This window comes from Castor canadensis, chromosome 3, assembly GCF_047511655.1.
Source record: "Castor canadensis chromosome 3, mCasCan1.hap1v2, whole genome shotgun sequence".
Taxonomy (NCBI): domain Eukaryota; kingdom Metazoa; phylum Chordata; class Mammalia; order Rodentia; family Castoridae; genus Castor; species Castor canadensis.
Window position 1 is genome coordinate 29,903,532 of NC_133388.1, and position 17,897 is coordinate 29,921,428.

Genomic DNA, 17,897 nt, shown 5'->3' on the forward strand with positions numbered 1-17,897 from the left:
CTCTGAGCGCCCTACAAGAGGACCCTGCGCTCCTGCCGCTGGAGCAGGCGAGGCGGGGCGCGAACAGGCTCTGGAGCGAGGCAGTGGATCCCGCAGAGCGGCCTCGGGAGCGAGAAGAAGATGCGTCCACTCGCCGGCGGAGCCGGGCTCCTGCTTGGCGTGATGCTGTTGGCGGCGCTGTTGGCCCCGGGCCGAGGGCTCCCCCTAAAGAAGCCGCGGGACGCCGCACCCCGGCTCAGGAGCCACGCGAGGCTGGCAGAGGTGAGCGGCGGGGGTGCGGGACCGGGACTCGGACAGCGATCATCCAAAGAGAGGGACAGGGCCAGCCGGACGCCCCCATCGCAGGCACCCGACGGTGGCCAGGTGCGCTGAGCCTCTAGGGGGCCCCGATCCCCATGTGTGGCCCCCTGGCGGGGCGACAGCAGCCAAGGCTGAGCGGAAAGTGAGAAGAACCCACGGCTCTGTAACGGTCCGGCTTCCTCGCCCTGAGCGAGCCTCACCTGCAGCTGCTGTGTCCCGGTGCGCGCTAGTGGCGGACTAGAGCTGCTGTGCTTCAGAGGGTCAAGCGACCCCCCAACCCCAGAGCAGCACCGTAATTCCAATCAGCAAAGGATTTGAGCCCCTTCCCGGGCTGAGGTAGTAAGTGGGGTTCTCCATCCACCACGGACTTGCTAAGAGATAGTGAGCACTTCCCTGCTGGGCTGTTGTGCGAGTCCGAGTCCGCCTCGGAGCTGCAAGACAGAGGAATGAAGTGGAAGGGTGGTGCTGGTGGCAGAGAAGCCATGGGCTGTCAGGTACCGAGGCTCAACCATCCGCCTGACGCCCCCTGGGTTGCAGTCTTCATTCCCATGGAGGCACCTATGCAGGTGGTGGGGGTCCTGGGTCCTTCCCTGGCCTTGGCTGTTCAGGAGGGAGACCAGAGTTCTTTCCATTTTCGAGATGAGGACAGTGAGGGGCCCAGAGTGCTTGCAGGGAGTAGGAGGTAGTGAGTGCCAGCCAGAGTTTAGGCCATTGCCGTTAAGCGCTGGGCTGCCAGAGCCCTGAAGAGGCGTGGGAGGAAGGGGACCAGCTGTGCTGTAAACCAGTTTCTGCATCCTTTTCCCCCATCCCTTCTGAAATTTTAATACCACAGATAAACTGTCTGTTTATATCTTACGGCCCTTAGATAGCACAGACCTTGTCATATTTAAGACTTTTTTGCCCCCAAGATCCTTGCCTCCCACCCTCTTTTGTGGTAATACCCAGGGGCCTCCTACTACTTGAGCCATGCCCTTAGCCCTTTTTGCTTTTAGTATTTTTCTGATACGGTCTCAAAATTTTTGCCTGGTCTAACCTGCAATCCTCCTACCTATGCCTCCCAGAGTTGGGATTACAGACACATACCACCATTCCTGGCTGATAGGTTGAGATGGTGTCTCATTAACATTTTTACAAAGGCTGGCCTCAAACTGTGATCCTCTTTTCTCCACCTCCCAAGTAGCTGAGATGACAGGCATGAGCCACTGCACCAAAATTCCATTTTTCCCCTGTAGTCAGGCTTTCTCAACATGGCACTGCTATTATTCTGGGTCCTATAGTTTGTTTGTTTGTTTTTTGGTGGTACTGAGGCTTGAAGTCAGGGTCTTCACCTTGAGCCACTCCACTAGCCCTTTTTGTGATGGGTGTTTTCGAGGTAGGGTCTCTCGAACTATTTGCCTACTTGCCCAAGTTGGCTTCCAAACGCTAGCCTCCTGATCCCTGCCTCCTGGGTGGTTAGGATTAGGGGCGGGAGCCACCAGCACCTGGCTCTGTAGTTCTTTGCCCTGGGGGGTGCTGTCCTATGCCTTGTAGGATGTTTAGCAGAATTCCTGGTTAATCACTGCCACTCGACCGGATGTTGCCGAATGTTTCCTGTAAGATACACATCCCCTCACCATCATTGAGAAACAGTGCTGTGGGGGAGCTCAGAGGCCTCTGGCCACCCCCACCTCCTACCTTGAGATGGCCTAACTTTGCTCACTTAGCATAAATACTTTCTGTTTTAGTGCTTACCACCTTGTATTGTAATCATTTTAGCGTGTTTGGCAAATCTGCCCCCAACAAGAGGATGAATTACTTTGGAGTCAGTGTATCTCTGGCCTAGGACAGGGCCTGAACCCTCAGGAATATCTAAAACCAAATTGTGTACCTGGAGAAAAAACAGACATGGAGCCCAGAGTCTGGTGTATACGGCCGTTAATTCATGTGTGATTCACCTTGGATGATTTTCTTTTTCTTTTTTTTTTTTTTTTTTTTTGGTGGCACTGAGGTTTGAACTCAGGGCCTCACGCTTACTAGGCAGGCACTCTACTGCTTGAGCCACACCGCCAAACCAATGCTTTTGCCACATTTAAAAAGAAAGGCTAAGTCATCTCCACGGCCCATCCAACTCTGACTCACGCTCCATGAGTCTGTGTGATTTATGCCAAAAGACTCTATGAATGCAGACTGAGAGTCTAGGAACCCGGAAGTCCTATCAGCCCCCACCCTCAACCCCTGACCTAAAAGCAGAAGATGACAATGTTGGAGGTGGGAGGGGGAGATTGTGCTTAGTTAACATGTTATTTCTTTGTCACACCACCCCATTCTCAAGATGAAAAAAATCAAGGCACTGAGAATTTAAGTCTAGACCAGAACCACATATGGCGTTTACAAAGAGCTATGCTGGGGACCTTGTGGCACATCTTTGCATGGCATGCCCCAGACTACTCATCTAGTCTTAGCCATATGAACAAATTGTAGCTCCCTGGACTCTGGGTAGGCCTGTCACAGACCCTCAGTTTACTATTCCAGCAAAATGGGAATAAGGACCTGCTCTGTGCTGGGCGCCCATGGCCCATGCCTGTAATCCTAGCTACTCAGGAGGCAGAGGTCAGGAGGGCTGGTGAAGTGGCTCAAGGTCAAGCATCGGTATGGGGGGCGGGGGGAAGAACCCATTTTGCCCAGTGGAGTCACGGAGCACTCCTTGAAGAAGCTGTATAGACCCTGGGAAGCGTCTTCACTCCAGGAGGCCGGGCAGTCTGTGGGGTGCTAGACAGGAGAAGAATAACACAGCTCTGCCTTGGGTTCCATTGGGATCAGAAAGCCATCCAAACAGTTACTGTGCTGGCATGCCACGTGTCTTGCTTGTCTTATTAAATGTGAGGGATAAGGGAAACCAACAGCAGGTCCAGTAACAAACTCAGGCTAAGTACGGGGTGAGCCGGGATCCAAACTCAGCTTTGCTTAATTTGAGCCCCTGGGCACATAACCCTGGCACCCACCAGCTAAGCAAGCAAGGGAGAATCTTTGGGATGGGGAAATGAGGAGAGGAGCGGGGACTTGGCGGTGGGGGTTAGAATTAGGCAAGAGGGAGAACTGAGAGAGGACAGCTCTTCCAAGCTGCAAGGACCATCCTGCCTCTGGGGTCCGCACCTGGCACAGGGTCTGGAAGTTGGTGCTCCAGCAGCTGGATCTCGTGGGAAGCATTCTTTTTTGTTTATGAACTCAGGGCCTCATGCTTGCAAGGCAGGTGCTCTTACTGCCTGAGTCACTCCATTACACTTTTGTGGGTGTGCATGATGGCTTTTTCCCAAGGGTCACAGAAATATTTACCCTGGGCTGGCTTCAAACTTAGATCCTCCTGATCTCTGCCTCCTGAGTAGCTAGGATTACAGGTGTGAGCCACTGGTGTCTGACAGGAAACACTTTTTAAGGAGTGGAGTGAGAGAGAGGAACTAAGTACTGAAAGGAGCCTGGGCATCTGAAAGCCCAAGGTCCTGCTCCACTGTCTGCCTCTGACTGGGTGCTAAGAGAGGCCTGGAGGTTTTGGAAGGTGTTGACTACCAGGTGGGTGGCACTGAGAAATAGGTACTTGCCTGAGGATTGGTTTTCTTTGATAGGGGTCATCCTGTCCCAACCAGTGTCAGAGTTCATATAATGCTGAGGGTAGCCCTTGCCTGGTAGCCTCTTCCTTCCACAGCTGCCCCCTTCCTGGGACCTTGTTTTCCCTCCAGACCATTCTCTCTCTCAGGAGTGAGGCATGACTGAGGAACACAGGAGAGATGACCGAGGGAGAGAAAGGGGGCGGACAGGAATGGAGGCTGGAGACATGGCAAGTCCCTAAGCACTCGGAAACTCAACGCCTATCTCAAGTTGGTTCTTCCTTTTCTCCCTTCCGGGGCTATTACAACAGTCAAAGGAGAAGATAGACACAAAAAGGTGACAGTGTTCTCTAGTGTTGTGCTGTCTTGTTCACTCAGCACCAAGGAGCAGCAGGAGGCAGACCAGAAGCTGCCGCCCTTCCCTGCCTGGAGTTAGCAAGGCTTGAGGGTTAAGAGCACAGGCTCTCCAGACAGACCAACTGTCTCAAATCCCACTCTCCAGCCCTAGCTGTGTGACCCCAAGCAACATACTTTACCTCTCTGACCCTTGGCCCCTTATCTATGAGGTAAAGATGATGCTACGACCAGCCCAAAGGGTGGTCATAAGGACTCAGTTCCTATGGGGTGCCTGGCAGGACTGGCTGCATAGCTGTGGGGCCTGCTGCAGGATGAAAATATGAGGTCAGGGTGGTGACCGTAGAGCATTAAACCCACAGCGGGGACCTGGGCAAGCACACAGGTGGCACGCCATGAAGTTGACCCTGCACTGGGAACAGTGTGCTCTGCCAGTGCTGCCTGCGCCACACTGAGGAACTTTGAGGCCTCCACGGGGACTGAGGTGGGGGGGCTAAGAACAGTGCTTACTGTCAGAAGGGGACTCCAGCCCCGTCCCACTCCAGTGGCCCCAGGCCTGGCAGAAGGGGCAACTGCTGTGAAGGCATTGGTCACCAGCTCTCCTGGGAGGTTCAGAGTCACCGGGTGCACAGCTGTCCCTGGGGAGGGATGGGCCTAGGCCTCTGCAACCGGTGGGAGGGGGAGGCGGAGGTTCTGCCTGCACCTGGCAACAGGATTCCAGTGTCCAAACAAGGGATCAGGATCCTGTTATACTCACTGCAAATACCTGAATCAGGAGAGCAAGAGTGAGACGTAGACAGACAGAAAGGTTTGACACCACCCTCCAGAAGAACAGAGCCGTGCATTGGTGCATGCCTGAAATTTCACAGGAGCATAATAGAGGGGAAGAGGTGTCTTGTAGGGGAGGACAGGTGTTCTTAAACAGGCCAGGGACTCAGAACACGAGGATGCAGCTGCCGAGGGATTCTACAGCGGTGATGTTGGCAGGGAGCAGGGAGCAGGGAACCGGGGGTGTCTTCAGACCTGAATAAGATGTAAAGGATTGGGCTGGTGGCGTGCGTGGCTCAAGTGGTAGAGTGTCTGCAAGTAAAGAGCTGACAGAGCCAGGCTAGAGGGGTGCTTCTTATCTCTCCCTGTGCAAGGCCCAGTCTAACTCAGCAATGCTCTGTGCTTTCCCTAATTTACAGACGGAGAACTGAGGCACATTAAGTAAGCTGGTAAGTGGATGAGTTGGGATTTGAACCCAAGGCACATGAACTCCAGCCCATACTACCACATGCAGCTGCCAGACAAGACGATGAGCAGGGAGGTGCTGAATTTAAAGGGTGGTTGCTCATGAAGGTCATTGCCACAAGTAATTGTGTGTGTGTGGGCAGCACGCGTGGAGATTAGAGCAGGCAGAGCGGAGTTTGGGTCCTAGCTCAGGTACTTGTAACCTTTGAGACTGTACTTTACTGCCTTCCCCTCCCTGCATCCCCATTGCTTTAACATAAAGTCAATCACAGTCACCCTCTCCACTGCTGGGATTCATTCACTTACTCAGCAGGGATTTATTGAAAGCCTACAATATACCAGGCACTGTGCAAAGCACTGGGAATTCAGAGAACACAGCAGACAGACCTTCCTGCCCGCAAAGAACATACCTTCCAGTTGGAGTAAGTAGCAAATGGTAGATAGTGAGCCTGGCCCAGGCCTGAGGCTCAAGATATGCTGAGAGGGTGGCTCCAGGTCAGAGGCTTGAGGGCTCAGCCCACATCCCAGGCCTTTCTTCTAGCAGCCTGTGTCTGTCTAGGTCCCCGAGGGCTTTGACTAGTAGAGAGCCTACCCGGAGCTGTCCATGGCCTGTTGGTCCCCAGCCATCCTGGAATCCTGTCCTCTGCCACCAGCAGCCTTCCAGCAGTGTGGTGGAGTTAATGTATAGACACCCCAACTCCTACCCCACAGCAGGGTAATTGAGGCCTGAGCAACACCACAGTTCCCAGAGGTACCAAGTATAATGGAGCTCCAGCTGCCCACTGTGGTCATTGGCTTAACAGACATTTTTTTAAATTTTTATTTTATTTATATGTGCATACAATGTTTAGGTCATTTCTCCCCCTGCCCCCACTCCCTCCCTTACCCCACCTCACCCCCTCTCTCTTCCCCCCACCCCCTCGATACCCGGCAGAAACTATTTTGCGCTTATCTCTAATTTTGCTGAAGAGAGAGTATAAGCAATAATCGGAAGGACCAAGGGTTTTTGCTGGTTGAGATAAGGATAACTATACAGGGAGTTGACTCACATTAATTTCCTGTGCATGTGTGTTACCTTCTAGGTTAATTCTTCTTGATCTAACCTTTTCTCTAGTTCCTGGTCCCCTTTTCCTATTGGCCTCAGTCACTTTAAAGTATCTGCTTTAGTTTCTCTGCGTTAAGGGCAACAAATGCTATCTAGTTTTTTGTTTGTTTGTTTTTTTCTTTTATGATTCATATGTGCATACAAGGCTTGGGTCATTTCTCCCCCCTGCCCCCACCCCCTCCCTTACCACCCACTCCACCCCCTCCCACTCCGCCCCCCTCAATACCCAGTAGAAACTATTTTGCCCTTATTTCTAATTTTGTTGTAGAGAGAGTATAAGCAATAATAGGAAGGAACAAGGGTTTTTGCTGGTTGAGATAAGGATAGCTATACAGGGAGTTGACTCACATTAATTTCCTGTGTGTGTGTGTTACCTTCTAGGTTAATTCTTTTTGATCTCACCTTTTCTGTAGTTCCTGGTCCCCTTTTCCTATTGGCCTCAGTTGCTTTTAATGTATCTGCTTTAGTTTCTCTGCGTTAAGGGCAACAAATGCTAGCTAATTTTTTAGGTGTCTTACCTATCCTCACCCCTCCCTTGTGCGCTCTCGCTTTTATCATGTGCTCAAAGTCCAATCCCCTTGTTGTGTTTACCCTTGATCTAATGTCCATATATGAGGGAGAACATATGATTTTTGGTCTTTTGGGCCAGGCTAACCTCACTCAGAATGATGTTCTCCAATTCCATCCATTTACCAGCGAATGATAACATTTTGTTCTTCTTCATGGCTGCATAAAATTCCATTGTGTATAAATATCACATTTTCTTAATCCATTCGTCAGTAGTGGGGCATCTTGGCTGTTTCCATAACTTGGCTATTGTGAATAGTGCTGCAATAAACATGGGTGTGCAGGTGCCTCTGGAGTAACCTGTGTCCCAGTCTTTTGGGTATATCCCCAAGAGTGGTATGGATCAAATGGTAGATCGATGTCTAGCTTTTTAAGTAGCCTCCAATTTTTTTCCAGAGTGGTTGTACTAGTTTACATTCCCACCAACAGCTATCTAGTTTTTGAGGTGTCTTCCCTATCCTCATATCTCCCTTGTGTGCTCTTGCTTTATCATGTGTTCAAAGTCCAATCCCATTGTTGTGTTTGCCCTTGATCTAATGTCCTCATATGAGGAAGAACATACGATTTTTGGTCTTTGGGGCCAGGCTAACCTCACTCAGAATGATGTTCTCCAATTCCATCCATTTACCTGCGAATGATAACATTTCGTTCTTCTTCATGGCTGCATAAAATTCCATTGTGTATAAATACCACATTTTCTTGATCCATTCGTCAGTAGTGGGGCATCTTGGCTTAACAGACATTCTTTATTAGCTGTCTCCTCTGCACTGTCCTGCTCCCCCACCCCATGTTAGCATCTCCAGGGATTACCTTCCAAGGGATCCACCTGCACTTGACTTGTCTCAGGGTGGGCTTTTAGGGAATCCCCTCTAAGATGGGATGATGCCCTTGTCCTTTCTACTCCAGGAGTCCCCAGGGGCTCTGTACAGAGCAGAAGGCTCCAGGGAGAAAGAGCAGCCTGGGCAACTGGGACCTTTTCTGGCCATTTCATCCTGTGGTCTGACTGGGCAGCAGGAAGAGAAGAGTGTGGAGAGGGCTGGAATTGAACATTCTGGGCACCTACTGGACAGTGGAGTCCTGGGCTTAGCTCTTCCCTGTCATTGTCCCCACTTTGAAGGTAAAGAAGGTCACAAAGGTGATTCCCCTGCAGAGGCCCCCAGGTGAGACTTTAGACCGGGCAGCCAACTCTAGAGCAGCGTTTCTTGGCTACAACACAACTTCTGCTGCACACACACTCCTGACCTCTGCCCACTAGGTGCTACTAGAAAGCCCCTCCTGTTGTGACAACCATACCTGTCTCAGGGCAGTGCCAAATGTCCCCAAATGACAACCACCATTTCACCATTACATTGCCCACCTGTGATGAGGGCATCCAGACCAGTCCCAAAGTCTGCCTGTCCCCCGACCTGCCATCTGAACTGTCCCAGGACAGTTGGGGCTTTGGAGGAAGTGTAGGTGGGATCTGCAGGAAGGCAGCCCCTAGGGACACTCAAGGCCTCTGGGATGGGGTCCTGTTGCTCCACTACCCCCCCACCTCCCTTCTAGCTTTGACTCACACAGAGACTGTGCCCTAGACTGACAGGGTCTAGGGCTACCCTGGGACCAGGTGTTCTTAGAAGGAGCCTTGGAGCCAGGCATCTGGGGACCTCAGAAAGGGAGGTCAAAGGAGAGAGGCAGAGATTCTGAATCTTTTATAACCTTGTGAGAGAAGAGAGTCAGTGAGAGCGAAAAGCTAGACTGATTCAGAGTCCGTCTACTTCCCACTTGGGAAGTGGAAGGACTCAGTTCTCTCTTCTGTTGTTATGTAGCACAATGGTTAAGAGTTTGGGCCCTGGGTCCAGATTGCCTGGTTCAAATCCTGACTTCATCACTAAATGTCTGTGACATCGGGCAAGTTACCTGCCTTCGCTGTGTCTTAGTTGCCATCGTCTTTACTCGGAGGGTAAAATGAGGCACGGAGTGTCTGGCATATGGTAAATGCTGTTGACATGTTTTCTAAACAACATCCTGACATTAGTTCCATGTAGGAATGTAGGCTTCAAGCTTGCCTGACCCTCCAGAGGCAATTTTCCAGCTCTACCATGCTGTCCCAGGGCTGAGACAGGAGAGGCCAAGGCTGAGACCCGAGTGGGGCAGGGCCCACAGGCTCCCGGGCCCTGAGAGCCCCAAAGGCAGCTCTGGAAGAAGCTCTTTCTGCCCTGCCATAGAGACCTGGGCAGTAGACATGGCCTGAATGTAGGTGGGGCCACTGAACTCCCAGTGCCCACTGTCTGAGGAGGTGAACACAGGAGAAGGTGATGGAGACAGCCAGGTCTGCCTTTGCCTCACTGTGTCAGCTGAAGAAGGATAGTCTTGTCATGGGCACTGTGGCCAGTGGCTGGTGGAGGGGATGAACTGGTCAACAGTCAGCCACACAAGCAGCAAGGAAGAGGGTGGGGTGCCAGGTGGGCAGGAGAAAGGTCAGAGATGAAAGGAATCAGCCCCCAAGTGGACAGGCAACTGGAGAGTATGCTGAGGGGAAAGGGCCACTGCCATCGCCCTATAGGACCAGGCCCAGCCCTGGTCCTCATTCTGCTCTCACTTGTAAGGACTCAGGATGTAGAAATAGATAGGAACAAGGATTTTGAGGCAGGTGGTCTACATACAGCACTTTGGAACTACTGTCTTTTGTGTGTGTGTGTGGTATTAGGGTTTGAATTCATGGCTTCACACTGGCTATGCAGGTTGATCTACCACTTGAGCCACACATCCAACCTAGAACCACTGTTTTAAACAACTCTTTACTCTTCCTGGGCCTCAGTTTCTTCATCTGTAAATGAGAAAGTTTGGATTAGTCTAATCCTCCTTTTTTGCTTCGTGTTGGCATCAGTTGCCAAAGGGACATAGTCTACCATCTACCCGGCTACGTTTCACCCATCCTCTGAGGCCATGAAAGCAGACAGTGTTTCAGTCCACAATCCATACTCATGGTCCAGGTGGAGCCAAGTCAGAGGATGAACATGTGGAGTCATCACACTTCCGGGGGCTTCTGATTTCCTGGATCAGCCTCTTCCTGTTCACCTGGGGTAAACGCTGACCTCAGTCATCCTGTCTTCTTCTCTCCCCAGGCCTCAGTCACCCAAGATCCTTGCTCTTCTGAGAAGGAGGAGGAGACACCAGGGCTCCCTGGAACCCACTTCCAGGAAGGACCTTGCCAGCACAGGCATCAGACCCTTCCAGAGCCATCAGCCTTGACCCCAGGTGCAACTGCCCCTCCCAGGGCCCTAGAGACCACCCCTTTGCTGCTGGAGCTGCAGAAGTTACCAGAATTGGCCAGCGCAGACTTAAGTACCCCAAACCCCAACATCCAGGTGAGAATATATGGTCAGTGGTTCAGTGGACCTCAGAGAGGGGTTGGACTGACAGCTCTCCCCATCCTTATTCCTTGTGGGGTGTTCCTGTATGAAGATAGAGGGTGTGCTCTCTGTATACTCCCCAGGAAGCATGGGAAGAAAAACCTACTTATTTTCCTTCCTTTCTTCCTTCCTTCCTTTACTTCCTTTACTTCCCTCCCTCCCTTCCTTCTTTTCTTTTTTGGCATTACTGGAATTTGAACTCAGGGGCTCACACTTGCTAAGCAGTTGCTCTACCACTTGAGCCACTCTGCCACTTCCTCCAGCCCTGTTTTTTGTTTTGTTTTGTTTTGTTTTTTGTGGTACAGGGGTTTGAACTCAGGGACTACATCCTGAACTACTCCAACAGCCATTTGTGTGTGGGTGTGTGATGGGCTTTTTGGAGATAGGGTCTCACAACCATTTGCCTTTCTTTGAACCGTGATCCTCCTGATCTCTGCCTCCCGAGTGGCCAAGATTATAGGCATGAGCCACTGTGCCTGGCTCAGCTCTGGTTTCGGGTTTTTTTGTGTGTTTGTGTGTTGGTTTTTTTCGAGATAGAATTTCTAGAAATATTTGCCCAGGCTGTCTTTGAACCATGATCCTTCTGATCTCTCCTCCTGAGTAATAGGATTATAGGTGTGAGCACTGGTGCCTGACATCTTTCTTTTTCGTTTTTTTCCTGTGGTACTGGGGGATAAACTCAGGGTCTTGTGCTTGCTAGGCAGAGCTTCTGCCACTTGAATGCCCCCAGTCTGTGTTCCCCACTTCTAGTTGGGAACCTTGGGCAAGTCTCCTGGCTCCCTGAGCCTCGTTCCCTTGGCCGCAGCAAGGGACAAAGAGCCCCAACCTGTGAGGGTTGAACGAGTGACTGGGAAATGTCCACAGACATTTCTAGAATGGGTGTCTGGAATGTGGGGGAGGAGACCTGGAAAGGCCGCAGGTCTGTTCCCATCCAAGGTCCCTTGCTACAGGCCCTGAAGAGGGGTTCAGTTTATTATGAGATGAGCTGGGGCATGGGGATACCCCAGAAGGGCATTCAGAAGAGGAAAACAGAGGGGCTGGCAATGGAATGTCATAGTCCACTGACTGTCCTGAATTTCCAAGAAGAATAATTATGCATGTTTGTGTACCAGCTACAGTTTGTAAAACACCTTCACCAAAAGAGGAGGGGAAAGAAAACCCACAAAAGAGTAGATCATAATATTCTAAAATTGCTGTAGAGTGCTTCTCGCTCTCTATATACACTTAAATGCATATGTACATATATATGTGTATGTGCACACACACACACACACATACAAAAAACTGGAAGCTTATCTGTCAATGATAGAATGTAGGTGATTTTTGCTCTTCTTTGTCTTTTGCTCTTTTTTCCCCAAATTTTGTTCAGTGCCCTCTTATTATTTGACAATTGCCAAAATAGTGTTTTTGAAGTTCAATTTCATGCAAATGATTTTCTCTTATTTGGCTAGTGTGGTGAGAGAGAGCCACCTGGGGATCTGATGTTGGGAGTTCTCACTTTCCAGTCTTGCAGGGAGGAAATGGGGCCTCAGTGCTGGTTTTTGTCCCTGGGGCCAGGCAGCCTGTAAGTGGCAGAGCCAGAATTCCCCACATGCTACAATCTCCATGCCTGTCCTCTTCCTCAGCGTATGTATGGGAAGCTGGGAGTCAGGAATCTCCAGGTGATTCTGATGCATGGCAGGTCCTCAGCTATGTCTCATGTGCCCTGAAGGGCCAAGGTCTGGGACAGAAGACAATGGGGTTGCAGGCCAGGCTGGGCATCTGGTCCCAGCCCCGTCATCTTCCTGTCCTTGGGGTCCTGCTCTGAGGCCTCCCTCCCTGGCATCTCTCTCCTTGCAGGTGACCATGGAGGTGGTGGAAGATCCCCAGGCCAAGGTGGAGATAGATCTGCTGGCGAAGCCCAACAATCACGGGCCTCGGGACACCCGTAACTGGCTACCCTTTTGGCCCTTCTTCTGGGGCTACCAAGTGGGTGAGAAAGGGGGCTCTGGCCTCAAGGAACTGGTGGAGGAGAAGGAGGAGGAGGAGGAAGAGGAGGAAGAGGAGGAGAAGGAGGAGGAAGAGGAGGAGGAGGAGGAGGAGGAGGAGGAGGAGGAGGAGGAGGAGGATTACCTTGCAGAGTACGAGGATGAGGACCAGGAGGACGACGATGAGGAAGAGGAAGAAGAAGAATCTTGGTTCAGTGGGGTCACAGACAGCTGGCTGGACCTTGACAGCTGGGACTTCAAGGAGCCAGACAGCAACGGTGAGTGCCCCAGCTTGGTGTCACAGGCTGTTCCCTTCTCTCTGAGTAGAAATGGGAGTGGAGGGGAGGGCTGATGGCTTCCCAGGCAGGTGGAGCTGGAGAGGCCAGGGTCTTATGCAAACGCCATCCTCAGCTTAAAAGTATAATACTAGCAGCTTCCAAAAATGGTTTTTTTGTGTGTTTTTTTGTTTGTTTGTTTTTTTCAGAGATATTTAACCCTCACAACAGTCCTGAGATTCTTTAAGCAAAAGATACTTGTTAATATATAATATTATATACATCATATATTATATATATGAACATTATATATTCACATCCATCAATTTCCAACAAATTCAGAAATATTACGAGCCTCACCGCTTACAACTGATTGCATTTCCAGATTGCGCGACTCTGCTGCTTACAAACGGAATGACCTTCAGCAAATTCCTTAACCTCTCTGTGCCTCATTTCCTTCCTCTACAAAATAGAGAATGGTACAGACTTTAATGCATAGGGCTGGTCGTGAACAGTGTTACATGAGGGGCTGGCATATGGTAAACAAAGCATTGGCTCATTTTATTATTTTTATTAGAAAAAGACGTAGCAGCACAGATTGTTCAGAAAATGCCTCTTAATGCTCGCAGCTGCTCAGTTGGTGATTTTAATTTTTGCATAATTACGGTTCTGGCTTCCTCTTAGTGTATACATGCTTTGTGAATAGTTGCAGCCATTTCCCCAGGGGCTCTGGGGTCTTGTCATTGGACTGAGGTGCCATGACAGGCTCTTCCAATTTTCCAGAATAATGTAAACCAACAGAGTTGTCACAATGCTGCGCTTTTGTTCTCAAACTCTTGCTGCCAGGAACCCAGGAGAGAACCAATGTGCCAGTCCATTAGGGCTCCACACAGAGCTCCAGGTTATAGGCCCCACTCATCTTGAGAACTACAGGCTCAGACAGTGTGTGTGAGGTCCTTCAGATCAGGAGTGTTCTAACATGGGTATCAGGGATACTCTAGTTACCTCAATGCCAGGGTAGAATTGTCATCCTCAGTTTTGATTGACATAAAAACTGTAGCTAAGAAATCTAAGGTACTAGCCAAAGTCACACTGATAGTCATCAGGTGGCCTCCAGCCCCAAATATCTTCTCTTATTCATTCTATATTAGCACAGTGTGAGTGACTGGGCTTTGTACTGCCCACATAGAACCACCTGTGGCATATGCTGTTCACTGTACAAGGATAGGCAGCCGAGAAAGCAGGTGGCACTGAAAATGCAGCCCATGCTCCTTACACTAGACTGAAAGCCCTGGCACAGGCTGCATCCATCCGGGGAAAGGAAACCTTTTACTTACTCACACAAGTGTGCCCTGTGGGCTGTGTGCACTCACACAGCCTCCCTGCCTTGACCAAGACTATGAGCGTCAGGAGGAGTGGAGACCCTGGTCTCCCTGCAGTGAGAGTCACAGCAGTGGCAACCAGCAGAGGACCCAGCCCTGCAGCTATGCCTGCACCACCACCCAATCCTGTGCATGCAACTTGCCCCCCATCCTGGTGATACGAGCTCCAGTCCCTGCTGATGTGGTTACACTCTGGGCTTGGTCCCCTGAGAATGTGGGTGAGGGCTGGGCTTCCCCATCAGGGGCACAGAAGTGCCCTGGGGTGCCACCAGCTTGGCCTCCTCTCTTCCCAAAGGCACTAAGGTTGAGGACATCTTGGACTTCTCCAGTGAGATATGGCAGCCCCTGGCCCACAAAGCTACGGACATGTTTGACCCAGGTCAGTGGAGAGACCGGCTTGGCTGCCGAGGCTGGGGGAGCCCCTCTATTGGGAGGGGAATCTGGTCTCCAGTTGGAGGGTTTACATTCCCTGCAAGGGGACCCCAGTTTCCAAGCCAGATCTGTTGGTCTTTCCCAGTTCCATGTTCCTACTGGGAAGAAGGTCTTTTTGGGAGCCACAGAGCTGAGAGATCATGGGGAGAGGGAGGGGTAGATATCATCCCGGACAGCCAGATGGGATGGGGACTTCTCCCTGGTTACTCTTCGGAGGCTCCTGCAGGTTCTGTCTGGTGAGCTGGGTGTGGTGTTGTGAGAAATGGGTCAAGATCCAAGACTCCAAGCAGCTGGGAGTGGGCTGTGCCTCCAGCAGACACTCTACAGTTGTGTCTCTTGGTTTCATCTGCACCCCCACCCAAGGCAAGCAGGTGGCTGCTGATGGCCCCACCTTGCTGGTGAGGCTATGCTCAAAACAACTGAGCCCATATTTGCACCTGGCACTGTTCTGGGGCCAGGCTTTACCAGAAGACAGATGCCTGGTACCTGCCCTCCAGAGTTCAGGTCTTCTAAGGGACACACATGGCCATTGTAAGCACAGCACTGCAAATTGGGCCCCAAAGTTCTGGAGGCTCAGCGGGAGGGATAGTTTGATCTGTGTGGCCAGAACCCAAGGCCACAAGGAAGACAGAGTGGAGATGGCAGAGTGACTTGCCAAGGTCCAAAGGCCTGAGGAAGGAATGAAGAAGAATGGAAGCCAGGCTCGTGCCTGTAATCCTAGCTACTTGGGAGGCTAATTGTGAGGACTGTGTGAGGTCAATCTGGACAAATATTTTGCAAGACCCTATCTCCAAAATAACCAGAGAAAAATGGACTGGAGGTGTGGCTCAAGTGGTTGAGTGCTTGCTTTGCAAGCACAAAGCTGTGAGTTCAAACCCCAATCTCACAAAAAAAAAAAAAAAAAAGACCAGTGGTAAAAAATACTTTATTGGTTAAAAACTGCTGCCCCCTGTCCCCACTTACTCAGTCCCTTCCCAGTTTGCCAGGGAAATTTCCCAAGTGCAGCGTGGAAGATGACACCTGTCCAGCTGGGAGCCTTCAGCCCTAGGGCAGGGCCTAGGTGGTGTGGGGGAGCTTCTTGTGCCTAGGTGGTGTGGGGGGAGCCCTTATCTCTCCCCAGATCTGGTGTGGGTCCTCCTACTTCTGCCCCTAAGGCCCTCTCTGGCCATGCCTTTGTCCCAGCTGGGGCCTAGACCTTGTCTCCCCATTGCTGACCTTTGATCAGCCCCCACCCCACCACGGCTCTGGCTGGCACTCTGACCTTCTTGTCCTCTGCAGAGGTGGACAGCTGTGAGAAGTGGCTGAACTGCAAGAATGACTTCCTAGCCAAGTACCTGAGACAGATGCTCCAGGACCTGCCCAGCTGCCCATGTACCTATCCACGGGAGGTCCTGTACAATCCTGTGAGCCTGCAGGATGAGATCCAGGGACGCAGCTTCCAGTGGCGGGACGCCAGTGGGCCCCTGGAGCACCTGGACATCTACCAGCCCACAGCGCACTCCTGCCTGCGCTCTGTGCTGTCGGAGAAAAGCAGGACGCTGGCGGCCCAGCACTGCTGCTACGATGAGAACAACCGGCTGCTGACCCGTGGCAAGGGCGCCGGGACGCCCGACCTCATCAGCACCGACTTCTCACCTGAGCTGCACCTCAAGGTGGACAGGTTGCCCTGGATCCTGTGTAAGGGGGACTGGAGCCGCTACCACACTGTGCGGCCCCCCAACAATGGCGGGGCCTGCCCAGACAACCCCCCAGAGGAGGAGTATCTGGCCCAGCTACAGGAGGCCAAGGAGTACTGAGGAGGGGACAGCCCGCAGGGAGGATGGCTGCTGCACTGGAGAACGTCCCTTGTTGCCCCTCACCCTGCCTCTGCCCCGACTGGACCACTGCAAAAGCTCATCTGGAAGGCTATCTGATCTGTGACCTGGAGGCGTCAGGGACCCAGGTTTCCTGGGAGAGTTGAGGGAGGAGGTTGAAGGGTGTACAGGACGCAGAGTGGAAGTGTGTGCACACTCATGTGTCACTGGGGGTCTCCCTTCCTGCCGCTGGGATTAGCTGTCCTAGCTCGGTTATTCCTTCTTCTCCCTCTTCTCCAGAGCGGGCTCTGTCCTGACTTTGCACGGAGTAAGCCAAGGCCTTCCAGACACACCCATACTCCCAGGCCCTGCTGTGAATCCCCCCAACCCTCACCCAGATGTCAGCTGAGGAGTGGCAGGGGGGCCAATAGGAAAGGCAAGTCCTTTCATCCAGGGTGACATGGACCCTGTGACCACCCCTCCTGATCTCTGGGTAGTGCACTTCCGCCCTCCCACCCACCACCCTACCATAAGTCACTGCACCAGAGAGTCAGACTCAGCTCCCAGCACCTTTCTGGCAGGTACCACTTTAGTCTGTGACTGGGAGACATTGGGGGGAGCGGGCTGAGTGGACAGATGGGTTGAGGTAGCAGAAGCAAGGCCAACTCAGGAGGGAATAGGTCCCAGTCCTAGTCCTTCTCCTTTGTTCAGCTCCATGTTCTGCCCAAGTGGCAGGAGCATGCAGCTCTGGGAGCTGGCACTGCCCCCAGTCACAGTGGCCAGGCTTGCAGTGGGCTCAGAAGGGTGTCATGTGCCAGTAGTGATTGCAAACCAGCACTTTGGTAGGAGAAAAATGCCCCAATCTGGGCAATTTCTGTGATGTCATTACTGACACCATGACATTGCTGAATGCACTGAACTTGGAGTTGGGAGAAGACACACGTAATTGGTCCTCAGCACACCTGTACCTCTTTCTGGCCTCCTTGTACCCTCCAAACCATACTTCCTTGACCATCTCTGGGGCTGAAATGTTGAAGTCCCAACTGTCACTGTTTTCAAATCCTCCAAAAGGCAGGGTACTTCAGTCCCAGCCCCTCCACAGCTGCCCTGAAGCTCTCTGGGATCCTCAGCAATAAAGCACTTTATTTTCAAATTCTGTCTGATGAGGGTTGGGGCCTGGGCAGAGCAGAGGGCATGGGGAACCCTGGTGTATTTGTATAGCATCCCTTGGCCACTCCTTTCCTATGCCTGAGCACCTGGTGGCAGAGCCCCCAGGATGCCCGGGTTCCACTGTAGCCAGCAGTTAGTCCTGCTCACAGTCCTCCTAGAAAGGGCTGGCTGCACCTCAGAGACATGGTCACTCTTCACTTAGGTCACTCAAATAAATGGCATTTACTCCACGGGAAGCAATTCCACTTCAAGTAATTGAAGGATCAGAGCAGTTGCCCAAAGAACCACACTTGTAAAATGAGAGGCGGAGTGTGCTCTGCCTTCCTAGGTATTCCACTGCCAG

General features: G+C 51.8%; 1 protein-coding gene across 2 annotated transcripts; it reads left to right on the forward strand.

The window, feature by feature from the left end:
* Ism2 (isthmin 2) lies at window positions 1–17,545 on the forward strand. 2 transcript variants are annotated; one of them, XM_074067456.1, is made up of 5 exons: window positions 1–261; window positions 10,248–10,490; window positions 12,375–12,780; window positions 14,455–14,538; window positions 15,870–17,545. In XM_074067456.1, exons 1-5 carry the CDS (start codon window positions 121–123, stop codon window positions 16,385–16,387), a joined length of 1,392 nt encoding a protein of 463 aa, XP_073923557.1. In that variant the 5' UTR covers window positions 1–120; the 3' UTR covers window positions 16,388–17,545. The 2 variants fall into 2 exon arrangements, with proteins under 2 accessions (XP_073923557.1, XP_073923558.1); XM_074067457.1 differs by lacking the exon at window positions 14,455–14,538.
* Window positions 17,546–17,897: the final 352 nt, after the last annotated feature.

What these genes read in the sequence shown, in the direction of transcription:
- Ism2 (XM_074067456.1), top strand. Translation starts at nt 121, where the DNA reads ATGCGTCCACTCGCCGGCGGAGCCGGGCTCCTGCTTGGCGTGATGCTG. An exon ending in GCCACGCGAGGCTGGCAGAG is followed by an intron (nt 262 to 10,247) that starts GTGAGCGGCGGG and finishes TTCTCTCCCCAG; the next exon opens with GCCTCAGTCACCCAAGATCC. An exon ending in TACGGACATGTTTGACCCAG is followed by an intron (nt 14,539 to 15,869) that starts GTCAGTGGAGAG and finishes TGTCCTCTGCAG; the next exon opens with AGGTGGACAGCTGTGAGAAG.